The 24114-nt window shown below is 32.9% G+C and overlaps 1 protein-coding gene across 3 annotated transcripts in view; it reads right to left on the minus strand.

Moving 5' to 3' along the window:
• Nucleotides 1-8522: 8522 nt before the first annotated feature.
• The window catches only part of Gbe1 (1,4-alpha-glucan branching enzyme 1), a 268831-nt gene continuing 253239 nt past the window's right edge, over nucleotides 8523-24114 (minus strand). For all 3 annotated transcript variants that reach the window (XM_071615136.1, XM_071615135.1, XM_071615137.1), the window contains 2 exons: nucleotides 17127-17242; nucleotides 8523-9251 (listed from right to left, as the gene is read on the minus strand). In XM_071615136.1, coding sequence (XP_071471237.1) covers nucleotides 9195-9251; nucleotides 17127-17242 — 173 coding nt within the window. In that variant the 3' untranslated portion in view covers nucleotides 8523-9194. The remainder of the gene's footprint in view (nucleotides 9252-17126; nucleotides 17243-24114) is intronic.

Raw genomic sequence — 24114 nt, forward strand, 5'->3', positions numbered from 1 at the left:
AAAGTTTGAGAAAATGCACGTAAGCATTTATTACTTTTGCAATACACAGAACATTTGTCATTTTTTCATATGTATGTTAAAGTGTTTTATGCATTATAATGAGGTGTAACATCCTACTTTTCACAACTTTGGGCAAAAATGAAATCTAGAAAACCCTGTATTGTAAACTAATGAAATATCAAGGGAAGCACCTGTGCTTCTCATTAACTATAAGTGGTTCCTCAGCAACCAGTCGCAAAGTGGGGAAACATAGCTGCTGACTACAGCATCACAACAGCCAAGACCATATCTTAAAATATTATTCATCTCTCCATCCATCCATCCATCCATCCTTCCATCATCTTATTTGCTGCCTTACTGCAACCATGACTTACATGGCTCATAAATATACATATACTAACTCCAACTGATATAAAATTAAATTTTAAATGTCTAAGCAATAGTAATAGAGCATGGAAAATAGGCTAACAAAAATCCAGACCAACCCAAAAATATCAAACTAAGTGAAATGCTTACCATAATATTCTACTTTCTTCCTAGAAGTGGGCCTATTATTCTGGATCTAAAATTTCTTATAACTCAGGGAAACATTCCTTGGAAGATACAATTAAATGATGACTGGGAAAATTCTTTACGTAAGGAGATAAAATTGTCCACCAATAGTTACATGATGAGTTCACTATATTAATAGAAATGTCAACTTCTGGATAAGGTGGCCCTGATGCAGAGTGGACTGAAAACACACACACACACAACACACACACACAGCTGAAAACTAAAATGGCGCCTGGCTAAATGCCAGTAGGAGGACACTGAAGTTGTTTTGAAGCCTCCCTGATTAGCTGACTTCTCTTCCGTGCTCCTGCACAGCTCCTGCTCTTCATTAGAAACTATGGTATGGGTAAACATGTGAATTCCTCCTGCTGATTTGACCTTTATGTTGATTGGTTCCCACTTTTCCATGTTTTAAAATGATTGGCTTTTACTCCTTATATAAGTTGTGTGTGATTCCTCAATAAATGAGATCCTGCTTTGACTGGTCTCCCTGGTGCGTCTGATTGTCCTCCAGTGGGGAGGGCTGGGGGGGGCGACCTGCTGACCTTCACCTTTCTTGATCCATCCGGGTTGGAACATGCTCTCCTAAGCCACTCTGCGGGATGGAGTGGATAGAAGAAGCTAAAAACCCCAACACACACACACACACACACACACACACACACACACACACACACAAATTTGAAAGGCATTATCAGTCATGGAAGCTTAGTGGGGGGAAAAGAGCATTGTATTTGCAAGCTCATGTATCCAAAATGTGTTAATCAAACCTAATGGGTCCCACCCCCTCCTCCAAGGAGCAACTAAGATTCTTTCTGGATAAGGACCGAGTTAAACAATTTTAAATTTGGGAAATACTGAGTTAAGCAATGTTAGATTGGTTTATTTATCATTAGAATTCTTAAGTTCTTTAATATTTAATTGGCAACTTAAGTAAGAGTGGAATAAGGTATGTAACATTTCCCAAACTTGGCTAACAATTAGTGATAATGTATGCTATGTTTTCACTACACTGTTCCCCCTTCTAGATACAGAAAGTCTCAGCTTCCCCTGCCACAGGACAATGTTACTGAGTTTTGTCAAAGAGGGTGAGATAGGCAGGATAAGGTCATGTACCACTTCCAAGACTAAACTTTTTCTCGCAAGCCTCCATAATTTTCTTCTTCCTTCATGACTTTGGAGGCCATATATTGCAGAAGGCCAAGCTATAAGAGGAGGGCCCCCATTAAATGTAATGAAATATGTTATGAATCAAAATGCACTTTTTGTTTTGTCCAGTCATTAAGCTTTTAGTAATTATTTGTAATTTCAGTGCAGTGTCTTCTAGCTGAGAGTTGTAGCCATGGCTGCTCATTTTTGGAGGACATGTAATGTTATTATATCATAAAGCTAATACTAGTTCATTGTAAAATCTTTTCTTTAATCTGTATTCACATTTTCCTGATATAAAAATATCTGCAGTATAGTTTGTTGGTTTACATTTGAATCCAAATATGATTACATTTGTCTCTTATACATTCTTTAATACAATGACATCTACCTTTTTATTTTTTCATATAATTCACATGCTGAAAAACCAATTCATTATATTTTACATTGTCTATGTTTGCTTTTCCATAGTGAAGTTCAACTTGTTCTAAGGTGCCTGTATTTCTTTTGTAATTTGAAAGTTAGCTTTAAAGGCTACATTAGATTCAGGTCCAGCTTTCCGGGCAGAAATACACCATAGTGGATATCATGTTCTTTGCCTCACCTCAGATCAAGAGATGTGACATCTGTTCACTGTTAATGAAGGCAAGAGCTGTTGGTGCCAGGTTAAACTTTCCATTGCAAGGTTCTTTACCTCTGATGAAAGATGGACACATTTACAATGAGATAAGATTGAAAATAAGAGAAGCAGAAGTTTTACCAAAAGCAATAGAAAGTTAAAAGAAAAGCTCATGTTAATAAAAATAAAACATAAATATTTAAAATAATGATTAAATAATTGGGAAGAGAAAGTTTTCCCCCTTTATTTGTATTATTTCCTCAATTTTATTGAGGTATAACTGATAAAAATTGTACATATATTTAGGGTATGCAAAATGATATTTGTTATATGTATTGTGAGATGACTCAATCTAGTGAATTAACATATTGCCTCACAAACTGACCATTTAGAAAATCTGCTTTAAATCATTTAAGATGATTCATCCCTTTGTTCAAGTACATAACACCTTGCTATGAACTATACTCATCATGCTGTGTAATTGATTTACAAAATTTATTCATTATGTGCAAACAAGACTCCATACCCTTTGATCAACACCTCTCTCCCACTCGCACCAACCCCAGCTCCAAGAAATCACATTTTACTCTCTGCTCCCATGAGCTCCACCCTTTTTAGATTCCACAAGTGAGATCATGCAGTATTTGTCTTTAAATATCTGACTTATAATTGTTTCCCTCTACATGAGTAGAATGAAGAATTTATGTAAAGGAATAAAGACAAGATAAAAAATATTTTAAATGATGAATTTAAAGTAGAGAAATAAATAATTCTCAGTTCTTATGGCAGGGACAATATAGAAAATGATAGTGATGTGCTGAGGAGTCATATGTGACAGAATAGAGTTATGATAAAGAAAATGACTAACAAAAGAGGACAGGAGTAAGAAAAGAAGCACAAAATGGTGCAGAAACACAGATAACAGGTGGCCCCTTGTGTGTGTGAGATCTCTTTTTAAATTCCAGGGAATGAGTTTGGTGGTCTTCCAATCTCAGTCTTCACCATCTCCCAAGAATGTGGGGTAGTAGACCCTCGAGTTTGTGTTTGAATTTCTCCCCCTTCCCCCATCAAGGACATTCAGATTCCATTAAAGACAAAGGAACAACAAAGGAGAGAGCCACTTTTTGACCCCTTACCTAGAGATTTCTAATGATTGGTAATGGGAATGACATGAAAGGCAGCAGAAAACAGAATGAACACAAACCTAGACTCAAAAGAGGGTATAAAATCATTTTACAGAGTTAACAGAGTATTCAGACTGAAAATGCATATAAAGTGTCCAGTACTGGGTACAGTAATGAGAAAACATTTAAAATATAGTAGCTGGTATATTGTGTCTTTAAAAATATGCATCTGTTTAGAAAAACTTAGATATTCAACCGCTTTTTCTAAATAGAAAAGTTCCATGGAGTGATATCCACTTACCTTAATAAAGAATAGAAGGGGCCTGGCGTGGTGGCGCATGCCTGTAATCCCAGGGGCTTGGGAGGATAAGACACGAGGGTCTTGGGTTCAAAGCAAGCCTCAGCAACTTAGTAAGGCCTTAAGCAACTTAGCAAGACCCTGTCTCAAAATAAAATATACAAGGGGCTGGGGATGTGGCTTAATTGTGAGCACCCCTGTGTTCAATCTCCAGTATCAAATTAAAGGGGGTCTGTATCTCATACAATTAGCTTTAACCAATACTTAACAATGTGCCTAGGGACATCTGTGTAACAAAATTACATGCAGTGATTTTCATCATTTATATTATTGGAGCGAAATGAAAGAGGGTCTACAAGCTCAGTTAAAGAGAATCCCTAGAGGACATGAATGAAGAAGTGATGAAGTTATTTCATTTTTCCCCCTCTTTCTGGAGGAAAAACAAGACACACAGTCGAAGAGTTTGGGGTGAAAAATTCTCCAAAGGCTTTGACATGCATACTGCAGTTCACTGCAGAGATTTGGAAACCCCTTTTAAATTCAAGTAAAATCACTTATTCAGATTTGATGCTTGTAATTCAATGAGAAAAATATTTACAATTGAGTACAAGTATCACACATAGAGATTAAGTGGTTCATTAGCTTAAGACAAACTGGAATCAGTGAATTTTTGTGTGTGTTCAGCTCGTTTGAAAATTATATGTCTGTGTGTATTCACATATTCACACACGGGCAATAAATACATGTTAGAGGAGTTAATTCAGACATTTACAGCTATTATCTGTTTTGGTTTAGTAAGTTTGCACAATTTGAACACTTACCTCATTTAATTCATACCTTTTTGTGGCAATTTGGTGTCAAAACTTTGTTGTTTTTTGCTTTCCATTGACATACTGTAAATACTAGACATTGTCAACATTTTAGAACAATCTCCCCAACTTCAAGAAATTAATATTGATCTGTGCAAACATTTATTTAAGGAAGATGTGTTTCTGATGAGAGTATAGACTTAGAATCCAAAATATCATCATCTATCTATCTGTAAGTAGGAACTCTCTACAAAATATCATCATCAACTATCTGTAAGTAGGAACTCTCTACAATTCCTAAGAATTCTCTATGATTTATTCATTTTGGCAGTAGTCTTGTATTAAGCTTTAAGGAAAAGGCAGAGAGAGAAAGGAAAAGAAACTGTGCACACCTGGTTGCTGTGTCTCACTGGAGAGCATCTATGAGTATTTCACTTAGTGTTCAGGTAACCATAAGAGGTTACCATAAAGAGACTGCTAACCTCATTCACAAGGTGGTGTTATATAAACACAAAGTCTGAAAGTAGTACACTGAGCGGAAAAGCTAACATAAGCAAATCCAGCAATGGAGGACTGGCATCTTGCCTCATCTTCAACTTTTGAAGAAATGTAAAACTTCTGTAAAAGGCAGCCCAGCCTACAACTCATAGCCTAAGAGTGCAGATATCATAGTACAGAATCTTCCCTGAATGACAAATAGGTGAGGGTGGCAATATATCCCCGACAATGAATTTGGAAGAAGTCTCCAATCACCAACTCATCATCCACGTAGGTACTGGTCAAAGAGTGGCATTTATAAGACCAATGACAATGCACTCACTTTTACTTTAACTTCCTTGCAATTATGGATAAGAAACAACAGTCATTAGTGCTTTACAATGAAGCACTGGGAACAAAAGGCTATAACTTGAATGCAGGTCTTCGACCATATCACACTGTTCTTTTAAAATACAGCATGATTTTCTAGGTGAAATTGTTTATATAGCACATATGAGGGCCAAACACCTCTCTCTGGTCCAACAGAAATGACAAGAAAAATGAGTCATAAGTAAACTTCTGAATGACATGCCCTTTGGCATATCTATCACCAAATACATTTTTCTGTATATATAAATATCGCTTCCTCTGCACAGTTTTTGCCCAGAGTTAAAATCCAGATGTAAAATTTTAAATTATAGATACCAAAAACACTTAAAGCTACTGTATCTTAATTCCTCACACTACCAATTAAGAAATTTTGCCCTAAAATATGAATTTTCCCTGCAATTCTCTACAAATCATCATTAATAAGATAATAGGGCAGAAAAATTAGTGGGGAGTTCATTTGAGTTTTTCCCCCTAAAGGCTGGCTTTAGTGAGAAAATTTATCTACATTTCAATTCTAACACATTGTGAATGATAAATGAACTCTACTGAATAAAGGACATGACATTGCTCTGCCTCAGATTTCTATTTCCTTTCATCAGAATATTTTACCTAGCAAAGTTCATAGCTCAGTGCTCGTCCCCTTATAAGGAATAGATAAATGAAGCCCAGCATTCTGCACCCAGGTTCAGGGCATGACTCAAAATAGACAAAAAGAAATAGTCTGAGAGGCACAAGGCCAGGCAGAAAGCTGCCTCACCATTTTGATTTCTATCAGGTATGTCTGCTCCAGCTCCTACTAGGAAGAGCAGTAGCAATGCTATTTCATGTTGCTTTCATTGGCCGGTTCAATGGCTGCAGGACCAGAGAGGGTGAACAGATATTTGCCCTGAAGCTTCAAGCTGAACTTGAAAGGAAAACACATTACCCTCCATCACTTCCCCCTGGATCTTTCTGCACTCTCTTGTGTATTATTTGAAGAATAGTTTCCTTATTCAGACAACCTCCTGCATAATCCCACATAGCAATGGCTATAACCCTGGTAGGTTACAAATGTTGAATTGATATTGCTAAGGGGAGTGCTTGAGTCAAAAGGGAAAAAAATACTAGCATTCTTTTACAGTTGCCACGAGAAAAGTCAATTTATTGTCACTGGTTACTTTTTGAACTTGTGAAACATGGTGGCTAAATCCCTCATTTTATGTTAGAGATGAATACATCAGCTAAGAACAGGGCAAAGTGAGAAACATCAAATTTATAGAAAAGAAAATACAAGAGGTGTTGACCCTCAGAGTTCAAGTGGTATAAAGTGGGAAACATTGTAGGAAAAATGTTTACAATTCATTTTTTTTTTTTTTGCTATTACAACATATGGCATTTTCTGAGTAGGATAATATCAAACTAAAACATTAACCATTGCAAACATTATTAGTATATCTTATTGTGGACACCAGAGCAATTACTAGCCCTCATTTGCTGGTACCAGAAAATAATGCAAAGAAATCTGTAGTCATCTATGTTTTCCAGATGTTAAAAAAATAGAAAAATATTAATTCTATAAAATACAACAAAGATAGGTCATTCTCATTTCTGAGTAATAAATACATCAGAGTAAAAAACATTAGTATAAGGCAAAAGAGTAAATTTTGCACCTCTCTGTTGAGATTATTGAAAACATTTGGCCAGTAAAAAGAAAAACTTGCCACAAAATGTCACAATGGTGGGAAAATCACTGATATAAAAACAAAGAGCTCTACAGAGAAATACACTAGAATATTAGAAAGGCCTATAAAAGTTATCTATGCTATGATAAAAAAAAAACTATTTTCTATTTTGGATTCTTAATTGTTTTATTTATTTGCCTATATTTTTACAACTCCTACTTAGCAACATATATTCATTGCTGTTCTTTGTTGTGGGGGTTGGGGAGACATCTGACAAAGGTAACTAACTCATATGGCAAAAATTTAACTTTCAAATGAAATCTAAATAAACTATTAGTAAAGTCAATCAATATAATGAAAATATAGGTATAGTTACTATGATCTTTAACTTTGCCACAGAGATCACAAGGAAAAGAAAATAGGTTCTAGATGCTAAGTATTTATTGTCATTTAAAAAAAATCCCTGATAGGGAAATATCATCTCTTCATACATAAGAAATACAACTGTAATACATTATAAACTAGAGCACAAAATGTCATGGTTGCATACCGTGTTGATATCAATAGCAGGTATAGTATACAGATCACACAGTACTAGGATGTAAATAAGTCCCCACAATGGGAAAAGCACCACAGATGACTCTTTCAGGAAATCACACTACTATTTTACTTGGAAATTAAATTAAAAATTTCAGACCTATGTATTCCAAGCTTTACTCAAAAAGTTTATATATCTCAAATTATAGAGTTATAGCCTTTCACTCCCAGTACTTCATTGTAAAGCACTAATGACTGTTGTTTCTTATCCATAATTGCAAGAAAATGAAAGTAGAAGTGAGTGCATTGTCATTGGTCTTATAAATGCTACTATTTGACCAGTAGCTACGTGGATGATATATATTTAGCTGTGAAAGTAAGTCTGGTGCTTATCTTGCCCATTACTGAGGGAGTTTTTAATGAAATACTCCTAATTATCATTATTAAACATGAATAATCATGCTGAAAAACAGCAACAAAAGTAAGCAATCAGTATTAATGCAAATGGAAAAATTGATCTTTTAAAAAATGTTAGATACATCACCTCTCATAAGAGCATTTAAATTTCTCAGTTATGAATGAATTTCCTACCAATGATTTGAGACCACTGAACTACTATTTAAATAAGAGAGGAGCAGTGTCATAAAGGAGTATTCCACTGAGTTGAGAAGTTAATTTAGTTTCTAAAAGTGCTCACGTTCACAGCTGAAAAGTAGCTTAGATATTGGGACTAGTTAAATTTTAAGTTACAAAAATGTTTTATAAAGAAAGAAAAATTGTTTGCTTCCCATTCCAAGATGCACATGTGAATGAATCAGTGAGGAAGAAATCAGAGTTGAAATAAAGAATGTTAATATTCATTCCAAATCATTCCTTATAATAATACAGTAAAACGAACACTAGTGAAGGCAATCTTGAAAATTTATTTTTATTGATCAAAAGGAAAAGACGGTTGCTGAAATAATACAATTGCCATTTTAGGTCTTCAGAAAGACTAAGAATATCAGCATCTACCAAAATACTATGTGAACAGGAGATAACAAGATAAAATTTAATGCAATACAAGGCATGAGTAAATTGATAGGTAAGGTTCTTACATTATCTTTGATATAATTCTTAATTTTATATTATCACTACATATTATTACAATATTTATTAATACAATTTGTAAAAGCAGAGAAACAAACTTAGTACTTCACAATTTAGGCTAATAGATATTAGAACAAATAAGGCCACCAAATATCCATCTGTATACATTCAATAGAAATAACTATACATAATGAATAATTCAAATTTGAAATCAGAAAGGATCACATAACTGGATGCAAAGTATAACATTTTTAATACATGATTTCTAGCTGTTCAAATGGCTTGGAAATTTGGATCCTTAAAATTTGAAATACACTCCCTCACCTATTGTTTTCAAGTTGTATATACATATTGGTATACGCAATAATTTCAATCTGATTTGGCTAAACAAACTGTATTTTGAAAAACTTATACATTATAAATTCTGTGACAGAAGAAGCAAACAAAGCTCACATATGCATGTGGTGGAGCTGAAATCAGGCCTCTTCAGTTAGGCAGATCCACATTCTGAAGGATGAGGGCCACTCGGCTTGGAATGTACACCTAAGTCAACAGAATCATGTCAGTGCAATTGAAAGAATGTTGAAATGCTGTCGTTATATCAGAGTGACATATACATAATACAGTCTCACATTTGACTAAATTTACAGTTATTTTTAAACTCTAATAGGTCTCTGAAGGCTTAATTTCACAGTTTAAACAGTTTTGACAGCAATGTAAGTCTATTTTAAACCAATGGCCACTAGAGGGCTCCATATTATTTAAAAAGTCCAAGGTTCACACTCAAATGACATAAATGACACTCTTATTGCCATGTTTAGGCATTATTAAGTGGTGAATGAAGGCTGACCTGCAGGTCACAATGTTATCTATACAGATAAATAAATGCAATATACAAAGCATTGTTTTGCATCAAGATAATTTAATTTATAAACTCACCTTTTTTAGGTCTTTTAAATTTAAGACAAAAACTGAAATGTAACACAAGGGATCCCAAGAACATTTTGGCCTCTCATTAATAACCAAGTAAGAACTTTTCATTATACTTGAAAAAGAATGCATGTCTTTTCCATTCCATGCATAGGGCTGACTCAGCTCCTTCCTCCCTATATCTGCCTTTTCAGCTCATCTCATTTGCACCTTTCCCCTTCATCTGCTGAGCTCCAGCCAAGGGATCCTTTCAGTTCCTTTAACATGCCAAACTCCTCCCTTCTTCTGAATTTTTGTCTATAATGTGCCATTTGCTCCAAACACTCTTGTCCTTGTTTGTTCCTTTCTCTCTTAGATCTTTAAAAATCCCAGCATGAACAGGCTTTCTTGACAATCCTAGATATGATAGATTGTCTATTTTCAATCATAGCCCCATTTTGTTTTTTTCTAAACCATTAACACAATTTTGTGATTTTTTTTTTCAAGTCGATTTAAAAGGCAGAGACCATATGGTTTTTAATTTCTCACACTAAGTAGTTGCCATTGGACAAAGTAGTTGGCAATAATGGTTGAATAAAAGAATATATAATGAATAAGAAAACAATAGTAGACCAATGTGCGTGTATTTCTAAGATATTTTCTGGTGTACCTACAGATGATTTAAGTTTTATAAAATTTAGAAATGATTTGAACTCTTTGGTGCTTATCTATGTGTTATTCTTTATGTAACAACATTTAACTATTAACAAAGTAAACAGTAAAAGCATTACAGGTTGTCATCACTGTGACAATCTCTATTTCTCAGTTTGCTAATATTTTACCATAGTCACTTTATCTTTAAATAAAACATTAACTGATGAATAAAAAAATAAAAAGTCTTTTGGAGATTAGGACCAGAATAAAAGATGCAAAGCAAAAAAAATAAATAAATAAAAAATGAAAGAACGGAAGAGTTCATTTGCCTTGGATAAGACTTATATGTCCAATGCATCTGAACTCTGCAAATGAACACAATGTTTTTTCCTAAGGTTTTTGCAGTGAAGAATTCTTACAACATTAAAAACAAAACAAAACAAAATAAACAAATAAAAAACCCAACTCAGATATACCAACAGAAATGGTTATTTTTGAAGATCAAAGATTAAGGCAGTTTTAAAATGATGACATTTAAAGAAAATTACATTAAAAATGTAATGGTTAGAGAAGAGCTAATTTAATTTTCAATTAAAAGTAGCAGTGATTTGAAAATGGTATTTGAGAAAAATGGTATTTGTGCACAAATGCTAACAGTCACTGTGCAACTCAATGTCTCACAGTCTGATTTGCAATCAAATATTTCCAAAAATGTAAATATTATATCTTGTAGACATTAAGTGTGGGGAAACCAATGCCACATACCCATTGTATTTAATGTCTTATAACTTTTAAACTAACTGCTAATGTCATCCCTTCTCTGCAGTATTTGTTCTTTGACTATGATACATAAGATGTTACAAGGTTGTTTCAACAAAGGGAAAGTCAAGGTATGGATGATCAAAACAGGACTATTACCAACTATCCAGGATGATCCAGTCTAAAGAATGGCATATTTACACAATCAAGCTCTGACAAAAGCAACACAGACAAAAGCAAAGGAGAAATTAAATAATTCAAGAGGCTGATTCAAACCATCTGTAATCATCTTAAATCATCTGTAGGTACACCAGGAAGGCCTCAAGCCATCAAAATTGGCAAAACCTTGGACAGTGATGTACCTTTACTCTGCGCAAACTTATAAGGGGATTTTCCATGAATGTATTAAGGGGTCTAGTCTATGTATTTATGTTGAAGGTTCATGATTACTGGGTTTAACTAATTGGTAGGACAACGGGTAATAATCAGAATGGTTGTGAATTATTCTGGCATGAGCACTTAAGTTCAATACTGATCTAAACTTCTCCATAGTGCCAGAAAATGGACACAAAAATTTCTGCTGTCTATATTATAAATGTTTCTCTGATAAAATACGGTCCCACAATGCTGGTAAAAGGACTCTGATAAGTCCATGTTTCCTGATAAAGTTGCAAGGAAACACATTAATCAGGCCTAGGGAAGATAGTGATATGTCTTTCTTAGTGTATGGCACAGTGATATATCAGAACAAGTACAGTCAAGCTCCTCCTTAAATCCTATGTATTTATGGTACCTACTGTTTGATTCATCATCTCATAATGATTTTATTAGTGCAATATAAATAAAAACTAGATACTGAAAACTCATGAGCAGTCCGGCTCTCTTTGGAACTTGTGATATTTTAGCCAGCTCAAATTTAAGAGTAAAAAAAAATGCCATAAGAAATTTAAGTTTGCAATATGTGTACTACATTTTATTTCTTGGCATTTAGTGGTTTAAAAATGTTCCAAGAACTCTCATTAAACAATGTTGGCTATTTAATGTAAGGAGCTTTATGATGCCAATTCCAGCCATACTTAGAGACCTTTTAATGCTATCTGCTCAAAAACCTTCAGTTGATAATTATATAATGTCATTAACAGGAATATTGTGTAATTATATTTTTTTCACTGCAGTGTTAATTACCAGAATGTGTTTATGTTGCTCTAGAGCCTTTGTGGCATAAACAACATGAAAGAATTTCCTCAAGCAAGTAATTTTTCTTAACTACGCCTATTTATGGAATTTTGAGTTATCTTCTTTATTAAGGTTCTTAGTATGTAAATCAACTTTTTTAGAGGTTAGGAAATGACTACCAATTATACTAAAGGACTAAAGATAATCAGAACTAATCCTTAAAATGAGACAATTACAAACTTCAACAATTTAGGGTGCTGAATATTTAGGGCTAAATACTGGCTATATAACCCTCATTTTATAATTTTAACTAGAAATTTTGACACACATATAAAGAGGAAAGAAACATGAACAAATATTTAAGTATATTAAATTTAAATAAATATATTAAGTATATTAAATATAAACAATTTTTAATAGCAATACACATATCTAGAGATCTAATACACATTTAAAGAGATCATTTAGTATGCATGTTACAGTAATACATATTTGTTAACATATCTACTATTAGTCTTTCAGCATTAAATATTTTGTAGTGAGGATCACAGGAAGAACAAAGAGAATGTAATATATGGCTATGAGTTTCATTTTTCACAATTATATTCATAGTCAACTTGTCTAAAGAAAGCAGAATAGTAATATAATAATTCACTTATTGAGAGTCAAATGCATGTTAATCAACCCCATTATTTTGACTAATTTAATGACTTACTTATTACAGTAACCATTACTACAGCAAAGAAAGTAACTGATCATACCGTGATCTATTTAGTTATTCATCCATGCAAAGTGTTATTTTTCTCTAGGATCATAATTGAGTTGCAAGAATTAATTATACGAGTTTTAAAACACAGTGTCAAACATTTGCAAAGGCAAAATTTTAAAATGGAAAAGTTTAATACCATAAAATTTCATCTTTAAATTTTCTTAGAAATTGTTAAATTTATCAATACTATGTTCATATATAATGATAGTAGGATGAAAACATTCAATGGAAAACACATCATACCTTTTAATAGTCTGCACCTTTGCTTTAAAACTTTACAAATAATTTTGAAAAATAAAATTAACATTTAAAGTAACTTCAGTTATCACATCCATGCTTAGTTCATAAATTATTTTCTAAATCAAAATAAATTTTATTTTAATTCATTATTTGGTATCAGGGCTAGGAGAAAATTGATAATAATAATTATTTCTATATAGAAATGAATATTATCACATCTAATTTAGAAACATAAGAAAAAGTAAATGCTGAGAATTAAAAATTTTTCAGTTAGGAAAACTAAAGTTTTCATAATTTTGGATATAGCCAAAGTCATATTCCAAATAAATTGTTTTCAATAATTAAAACTGAAGAACAATGAAAGATACATCTATGCCAAACCACCCATTTAAACTACAAGTCTATTGTGAATCCCCAAATTTAGAATGAAAATAAACAAATCTACTTCTTATTGTTAAGTAGCCTAACTGGCAAAGTAATTAATGTAAAACCTATTGCTTTATTCACATTTTTATCACTGAGACTGCTTCAGAAATGTAAATAAATTTAATTCATTTAGGTCTCAATAATCTACTTTCTTTACTTATGCCATGGAATTTGAATTGGTGAACCAGAGAAGAAAAAGGAAGCCTCACACTCATAGAGTTTAATGTGTAAGTTCCTATATCAGGAAGCAAAGGATAGAGAAAAGATTATGCTCAAATGGAGTTTTCCATGATTGCCAGTAGAGCAGAATGGAGAAGTTCTGCCCTACCACTTTTTAGCATTTGAGAGGTACTTTGACCTTAGCAAATATATTTCAACAGTGGTACATATGCAGTTATCCCCTGGCTTCATGGTTTCAACTGACAGAGCACAGAAGTGATGGTAGGGTGGTACCTGCTGATGCTGCAGCACATGAGGTTATTTTAAGATTCCTTCAAGCTCTGTTTGTTGGTATCTTTGAAAACAGATTTGACACTTATTCAGTAGATCCTTTGGATTATTGAGCTTGTAAATTAAGCGTTAGCAAATGCTGTGTACTAGTGATGATGGGCAGAAATTTCATGAAAGAAGAAAAAGTTCTATTTTATCCTTGATTCCTGCCTTTATTATAGGAATGTGGGAGGCAAGTGTGATCTCACTGGTGGTAGTATGTAACCCACAGCACTTTGGGTAGTGTTCAAGCAACTTGATTGGGTTCTAGAGCATATAAATCAGTCTAATAAGGAGTTCCATTATAAAATGCATTCCTATAGTACATTTGTTCAGGGGGTTCAATTATAATGAGGCATTATTATAATAATAATTTGTTCACATGATTCTTTTTGCTTTGGCTCTTTGAAGAATAACTCTGGCAAGAAGGAAGTCTTTTCTTCTAAGATTTTCTGTATTTTGTTGATCTATGAGGGCTTATTTAAATGAGCAATTCCTGAAGCACCTGTAGTCACTGAAAATAAGATGTGCTGCTGGGAGGACAGGGCTAACACTTATCTCACTAATGGAGTTGGATTAGAAGTCATTTACAGGCAGTGGTTAAGCTCTTTTCTATTTTTTATGTACTTGAGTTTCTTATTCCTCTACATATTATTGAGACTTAGGATCCATACTCTGTTCTACCTGCTAATTTAGAACTGCATATTCCATGTTTGCAAGATCAATTCAATTAGTGCTTGAAAAGCAATCTGACTGATGCTGCCTCTGGTTAGTTGAGTTGCTTTAATTATGATAGAATATTTTGCTTCTACAAAATCAAAGGATGCCAAGATATCTTTTGCCCAACCACATGATTGTGGGCCCTCATTTAAGATCATATGTAAATCAATGGATGTGTAACTGATGTGATTCTGCAATCTGTGTATGGGGTGAAGGTGGGAGTTCATAACCCACTTGAATCAAAGTGTGGAATATGATATGTCAAGAAATTTGTAATGTTTTGAACAACCCACAATAAAAAATTAAAAAAAATAAAATAAAATAATTTCCCTAACGTTAAGAGAAGGTATTAATTACATGTCCACAAATCACTTGGTATATGGACATGTTTAAAATATCAAAATGATTGTTGAATAGCCATGAAAACAATAATTTTTAAATGCATGTGCAGTAACATTTCAGTTTCTAGAAAGATTTTCCCAGTTAGTGATTTTACACTGCCTAAAAATCTCCTCTGGCAGGGAGGATAGTATTTTTTAATCCCCATTTTGCAAATGAGGGAAACTGAGGTGCAAAAGTTTAATTACTTAAGTTCTCAAATTCTTCTAGTAAATTGCAGGCAGGCTACTGGATCTCCAGTCTTTGCCATAACATTTTGTGATGTTCCTCTATGGCACAAGGCCCCTTTCCATAAAGGAAATTTGTTGGGACACAAGAATATTTAGGAAGATGGCTACACAAGCATTTGGCTAAATATTTCAAACCCTCTTCAGTGTAGTTCAGTTGGTTAATGTTCAGTTTTATTGTAACTGGTTTCTGTTTCTCCATGATTCCTTTTTGTGAGCTGAATTTTCTTTTCTAACCCTTCACCCTTTAGGTCATTTTAGAGCTTTATGGTAATTTTCATATTCACTTCTGAAACTATTTTTATCAATCTTTTTTTGACTTGTCAAAACCGAATGTTCTAATGAACTATAATAATTTTTTGAGCTCTCTTAATAACACATATGTACCTTTCTCTGTACATATCTAAGATTATATCAGTGTCATTACCAGCACATACAACACCACAATCCACATACACACATACTTTAGAACAATATCTAAATCTCCTGTGGCCTCTGCACTTTCCTCTAGCCTATCCAACAACTCAATTTTATCAGATTGAGATATATTGTCACATAACTCCTGATGTCATGATGTCATGACTGTGAAGCATATATTAATCTACTACCTCCCATGGTGAAGAAAAGATGCAAGTCTGGGATAGACAGATGGAGTTGGAAAGAGGAAGAGGGAGAAGGAAAGGGGGAGGGGTGGGAGGGAGAGGGAGGGAGAGAGAGAGAGAGAGAGAGAGAGAGAGAGAGAGAGAGAGAGAAAGAGAAACAGAGACAGACATATGACCAGTCGGAAAAAGAAAAAAAAAAGACAGTATAATATAGATGTGATCTTGAGCCTACTATAAGGCTATTAATTAAATAAAGAATTCCTCCAAATCTAAAAAGTTGCTAAATTCTTCATCTTTAAAAGTAACACTATGAAGTAAAAATAAGATATGATATAAAGCTTTCCTCAGTAATATAAGGAAATCAGAGAATTTATAACTAGAATGAACTCAAAAGTCTTCTATTTACTATTTGAAACACAGTATTACTATATGAAATATAATATCTCATTGATTCCTTTAGGGTATTTTAATTTAAAAGGCAATACTATAGAAATCTTAATGTACAATAATACAGAGAAAGCAAGAACAAAAAGAAATGAAATTGTTGCATAAAAAATAAAAATATAGGGGCTGGAGTTGTGGCTCAGTGGTAGAGCACTTGCCTAGACTGTGTGAGGCACTGGGTTTGATCCCTGGCACTACATAAAAATAAACAAATAAAATAATTAAAGGTATTGCATCCATCTACAGCTAAAAAATATTTAAAAATATTTCATTCCCTTTAAAAAATAATAAAAATATAGCATAGCCCTCCAAAATATTCATATTTTTAAAATGTAAATATTGTCATCCTCTCATTTCTTGAGAAATGTTTAATCCCACTAATACTCCAATTTCCCCAGCTGTCCCCAAATTTCCTTTACTGTAAGACTGTCCAAATCCCAAATGCATTTTATCTGGTTTTCAAGGACAGTTCCCTTTTCCTATCTCTTTTTTTTTTTGTTAATATTTAAAGAATTTTTTTTGAACAAATATCACTATAAAAATAAAGGATTAAAACAGAATTAAACTCAAAAAGATTGAAAATATCATTAAGAGCTTTACTTACCAAAAGAGAATAGTGACGTCCATTGTGTTCTAAAGCCTCAGAAAAGAAATCAGTATTGTGGTCCAGTCTCTGGTGTCCTCCATATTCTGCTGCATCTGAATCTAGCACAATTTTGAATGTTCATCTCTTAAGGAATTCACAACAGATTAGAAGTTGAAGGAGATATAAAATATGTTCTGAGAGAGCAATTTAGAAGTGAATATTCTGATACTGTTAAAATCATGATTGGTCTTATGTATCCATTTCTTGTCCAATATTGTAGAGATTCTCATGTCTAAAAGGGACTTTATAGCCTATGTAGTTAACATACCCATGAAATCCTTGTTATAATTCTATCACAGCTCATCTAGTGATCATCCAGCCTGGAACTGAATATCCCTATTAATAGTGAATCTTCTTTGTCTTAAAGCAACTCATTCTACTTGTTAAGAGATTCTTTTCCATATTGTATAGAAATTTAATTCCCTGGGATTATTTATACCTGCAAAAGGTATAAATAATAACTTTAGTATACAGTGACCTTTGAAATATTCAGTAATATCTATGCTAGTTCCATCTGTTCTTTAAATATATTACAAAATACATATTACTTTTAATCCTAGAACTTTTGATCATTCCTTATTTGATAGGGTTTTTTATTCCTTCCCCATCTCTGAATCCATTTTGGTTTTCTAGTCTCAGATTATCACTGTGAGGAACACATAATTGAGCAAAGTGGACATGCATGGCCTGAACAGTGAAGTCCTTGTTATGAACAGCACACTTCTATTAATGTAGCATGACCCAGTAAATGTACCAACCATCATGTCACAGGTGAATTCATTGGCAATCATGTGATCTGCTATAATTTAACATCTAATTTCTCATAGTGAATTGTTAATCATGTACCCATTATTTAAAATAAAATACATAAATAATACTGTATCATACACACACACACACACACACACACATATATATCTATCTATCTATCTATCTATCTATATATATATATATATATCTCACACTACTTAGAAATATTAAGTGTCTTCTAGCCTAAGGAGAGATACAGACGGGTTTAAATGCTTCCGCCCTCCACCTGGTTTATAAATTTTTTATTATCTTGGAAATGTTCATACATTTTCATTACAGCAAAATTATTACAATAATAGTCTGAGTAATGAACAATGACCCATCATTTTCATCTTTTCCAAACCTCTGGGTCAGAGATGCAGAGGGATACACCACAGAAAGGAACTTTTGCTGGAAGTAGTGGTTTCCATCTTAGTCAATCCAGGTCATCCTGCTCTGATTCAAACTGAAGCTGATCATCTGATTATCAATGTGTTTAAACAGAAGAATGAAGCCAGGTGCAGTGGCAGAAGGATCACTAGTTCCAAGCCAGCCTCAGCAACTTAGTGAGGCCCTAAGCAACTCAGCCAGACCCTGTCTCTAAGATAATGAATACAAAAAATGGTGAGATATGAATGGTGAAAATAAATAACTGGAGACAAAGTAAACAAATGAACATTGTGTAATGTGTAGATCCATCAAAATAAAAGTTTAGCTTTTGCCCATCCTTCTAGTTCACTAAATACTTGGGTTAATTTTCAAAACACAAAATACAGTTTAGAGATATGTCCTAGAAAACTTTTTTCTTAAAAGTATTGCATAAAAGTTATTAATTAATAAATTACTGGTTAATGACAGATTTTTTGGTTGTAATGGATAAATATGGAAAGTATATCTTCAAAAGTAATTCTCAACCTATGGATTAAGAATCACTACTTGGTAATTATGTGTTATTATAAAGTTCCCACTCAGTGAGTTAGGTTATTATAAGAGACATAAAAACTACATATGCATTGGAGATTGTCTGAAGACTAAATAAATTATGTTGTTACACCCATTTGCTATTAGGGTTTGAAAATTAGTCATCTTTGTATCTTTTTTTTTTGAGAATTTTAGTATTTATTTTTTAGTTTTCGGTGGATACAACATCTTTGTTTGTATGTGATACTGAGGATCGAACCCGGGCCGCACGCATGCCAGGCGAGCGCGCTACCACTTGAGCCACATCCCCAGCCCTCATCTTTGTATCTTGCACAGTGCTTTTTACATTTTATGTACTTGGCAAATGAATGAGGGAAGAAAAATAATTTATTCTACTTTCTTAATATAAAAATTAATATATGTGTTTGTCACATATTTTTGATAATTAAACTGATAATTTGTTAAAATAACTGCAAAATTAATAAGTTTTTACTCATATTTTTTCAAAGGATACTGAAAAAATAATCATTACTTAAGGATCTATTTCTTTTTGACATTGAAAAGGATTATCATTTTGAAAATGGTTACAATTTATTCTCTCTATATATACACACAATTTATAGCTACAAAGAAAAATGCTATGAAAACCATAAAGTTTCAAACATCAGTTTAGACATATTTTTCTGATCTATAATTTAAAGAAAAAATTTTGCTGCCTACTTTTGGAATCACCAGTCCTATGTTCATATGACTCAGGAACACAATGGCTTCCTTTAGTAAATGCTATCCTTAAATTCAGAAATTTCAACAAAATAAAATACTAGATTAAATATAATAGTTGGGAAAGAGCTTTATAGTTATGAATTTTCTGAGTTTTCCAAAACACCTCATCTTTTTAGGGACAATGCTTAGAATTAGAACAAATGATTGTAAAGAGCTTATCTGAGCAACTAACTTTTTTGTTTTTCATGTCCTCTTACCCCAGTATTTTGTCACACCACATGAGTGTGTACATATGAGCATACATAAACAAACATATACCCATTAATGAAATCCACACAGCCTCAAGATGCCTATTTATCCCATTTCCACTAAAGAATATACAAAAAACAAAACAAAACTCAGAGATAATTTATAGTATCTCAAACTACTTTCTTAATATGGTTTCTAATAACATAGCACATAAAACTGTTAGCAGGACACCTCAACAGATTGTCATTGTCCATAGCTACCTCCCTATACCTAGCATAATTCCTTCTCATAAATGGTTCTCCATAAATTCTTGAAAGTGATATTTAGGATGAGCACCCTGACTCTTCAAGAAAGGTCAAGTCATATGTATTAATTTTTATATTAAGAAGGTAGAATAAATTATCTTTCTTTCCTCAATCAATTGCCAAGTACATAAAATATACAAGACACTGTGCAAGATACAAAGTTGACTAAGAGATGGTCTTAGTTAACATGCAATTAATAACCTGTAAGGGAAGTATTATTAGGCATACAATGAATGTCTGAAGTAGAGCAAACACAGGTATGCAGTGAAACAGAGAGTGGAGGAGAAAAGGCAGGACTAGCAGCTGGTACATAAACAGTTTTGAAGGTTGGACTAGGCTGAGAATACTTACTTTGTTAGTTTAAGTATAATGATGTTGAATATTCTTCAGAAAGGATATGGAAACCAAGAAAATTAACTCACATATACAGGCAAAGTAAAAAGAAGAGGAGAAAGACTAAATTAGGGAAACTAGAAATCCAAACAGTCCAAGGATAACAAGTATGGTTGAAGTATGATAGAGAATGTGGAGAGACATAAAAAGACCAAGATTGTGTGTCTCAGGAACAGTACTCAAAAGTAAGAAAACTGATATTCAATATAGTGAAAGAAGTGGGAGAAAGAACAGATTTGCTCAATGACAGGCAACTGGTTAAGTGGTATAGCTGGGATATACACATAAGTCCAATGGAGATCTGATTAGCTGACTTCCTATAAGCTACCTTCTGTATATGCTACCTGTTTTATGTCAAGAATCAGGCCTACTGTTTTCTTATGGAATTTCTTATTTAATTCTAAAGTTGAACTTCTCAACATGTTAAAACAGGCCAAAATGAATATTACCTGAGAAAAGCAGGGAGATGAGATAACATAATATTCACCTAAATTGTTAATGGAATCAAATTTAAAAGATTGGCATTCTAACATTACTTATGGAGTTAGGTTATCTGAGGCTTACCACAATTGTTTTATATCCATTCATTATTCATTGGGTTCATTTGATCATTTAAATTGGTAAATATAAAGTATTGAACCAAAAACTTTTCCTTACACATTTTGGAAAAATACTGTGGGAAAAGAATGCTATTTTTTTTTAATAGAAACTTATCTTTGATTTGAAAAAAGAAGATCAAATAGGCCCCTATCAATCTGGATAGCTTTTTAAAATATTATGATTTCTTAAATTTAAGACCTTCCTAAGTATTTGATATATCTACCAACAGGTTGAAGTAGATAAGAAATTTTAATCATTATTTTATAATCTATGTCCTTAAATTTGAACTAAGGAAGAGCCATGTTCTGAAGGAGGGCTGTACTAATAAGATTAAAGAACAGTGAAGGCATGAAGACTCTCAAATTCAATGGCTCTTCAAATACTTCAAAAGCTGCTGTGTTTGCTCAGTCACTTGATAAAGTGTCTGTGCGAAGTATAAGGATTTTGATGTAAGAAGTACTATCATTTATATCATTCTGCACTAAACTCACTTTATTTCCACTGATGAAGCTCAGAAAATTTACTGTAAGGTACGACCCCTGGAGTTTCAAACTGAGTGACAGAGAGGGCCTCTCCAGTGACAAGATGACGATAAAGATAGAAAAGCTGGTAGCTTATCATATATCTTCAAATCTAACATATCACCAATTTTAAGATGAATTGTTTTCTCTGTCACCAAAAAGAGAAAAATATATCACTACTGTGCCAATCATTGCAAGAAACATCCAAATTGAAGACGCACTAAAATGTGAAAAGATATAAAAATAATTTGTTAAATTTATATTCTATCTAGTTCTTTATCCAATCCTCAACCACACAATAACTTTTGGGTACTGAGTGATTTCAGGAGACAGAACTATACCAAAAGAAGAAAACAACATAGTCGATGTTCTAAGGACTGTTCTAACTGAAGTAACAGAACAAACATCTGGTGGAGTATGAGCAGGTCCTGGGAAGCAAAGAGAATTCTGTGATTTTAATTGGTTGAAGATAAATTTCCAGCACAGAGACTGTCACCATATTCTACCATAGTCTTTCCCTTTTTATGTTTCATGAGTTGAATTTTATTTATTGCCAACCACAATCCATAAAACCTAAGGTTATAGCTAAATAACATCTCAAACAGACTTGTCCCTTTATTTTACAAATACAGTTAAATTGTGCTTAGTTTATTGTCTTGAATTACAAAGAGGACAATAAACCACAACTTTTGTTTTTATTTTATTTTTTGGGTACCGGCAATTGAATTCAGGGGCACTCGACCACTGAGCCACATCCCCAGCCTTATTTTATATTTTATTTAGAGACAGAGTCTCACTGAGTTGCTTAGCGCCTCACTGTTGCTGAGGCTGGCTTTGAACTCGAGATCTTCTTGCCTCAGCCTCCCAATCACTGTGATTACAGGCGTGCAACACTGCACCTTGCCAAACCACAACTGTTAGTTACTTTCCTTAGTCTTTCTCCACATGCAGGAGTGTCAAAGATGTGTGATATGTTGAAGTATACATTATAAATGCATGTGTCTATTAGTGTGAGGAAGGGGTACTTGTGTGTGTGTATATGAGAAAATTAGCCTATGGAACTGATTTAGGCATTCTTATCTGTATTTCTGTGATTCAGAGAGCACACTGAACTGAAAGCTCATCACTGGAAATGAAAGTTTTAATATTTTAGTTATTTTCCAAAACTATTTATGATAATTTAACATTTATAATTATATTACTTTTGATGGAAAATATCTGTTTAGTGTTTGTCTCCCAGACTTTAGTGTTTAAAACCTCCTCAATAGTATAATATTCATTTAAAGGTTAAAAAGAAAATAACATGAAAATAAACAGAATATTTATTAGTGAGTACATTCAAAGTATATTTTAAAATGTAATAAATGTCAAATGTAACTTCTCTTTAAGGGATAATTTTCAAAAAATTCTTATTAGTTCACATTAAAATTTTAGTATCCTTGAAAAAAGCAACATCTCCATGCATGAGCTACATATACATTCAAGTTTGTGAACATTGTCTTCATTAAAAGTTTAAATGACAACCACACATTTTAATTAAGTACGAAACAGAAGCATATTCCTATTATAGGCTTGGATATGCTTGTTTCATCAACAAAAGATTTCCAATTTTAGACTACAAAATAAACTCCAATCCCTGCAAGTTTGATGCCTTAGCTATATTATTTTAGAAACTGTACAATGCAGAATAGTAATAAAACAAGCTCAAAGGAGGATGAGGGCTCAAATGTCATTATCTACTATGTTAATTAATGGATCGCTATGCTTTTTTGAAATGCATTTTCATGCAAATTATTAGTTTATTCTTAGGCATGCTTAATGACACACATCAGTAAATAGCAAATCAAATGATAATATAAAATACCAAGTACTACATATTTCTCTGTGCAAATAGGAAAATTATTCTAAATACTTTACAGAATATTTCTGACTAACTTACTAATAAAAGGAACTTTTTTTTAAGCTTAGAAGATTATAACTTTAAAAAGACACCGAATAAATAGGAAACTCAGCAAATAAGAAAATATTTTAAAAGTGTCATATTTCTACCCTAGCCCCACCCCAAAGTTTCAACTTTGCTTATTCTATTAAGGACTATTCAAAGAGCTTATAAATTCAATTACCTAAAAAAGCAAGAGCAATTATTTAGAACTTCAAAGGAAAAAATAACAGATTTTTATTCACCTTTTAACCACATACTTTGTTACCAAAATGAGTTTCTGTGATGTAGACTCAACATTTTTAAAAAATACATTATGCTTTTGAGCTCAAAATGATTTTTATTTAGGCTATAAAGAAACACTTCCCCTCAAACTAACTCTAAGACAGCCTGCCAACATGTCAAATGTGATATATTTAAATGGAAAAGATAATTAGAAACTCAAAATTGTATAAAAAATAAGGACAACTATAAGCAGTAAGCAAGCGTATCATCTGAGCCATTTC

Source organism: Marmota flaviventris, chromosome 8, assembly GCF_047511675.1.
Source record: "Marmota flaviventris isolate mMarFla1 chromosome 8, mMarFla1.hap1, whole genome shotgun sequence".
Lineage (NCBI taxonomy): Eukaryota > Metazoa > Chordata > Mammalia > Rodentia > Sciuridae > Marmota > Marmota flaviventris.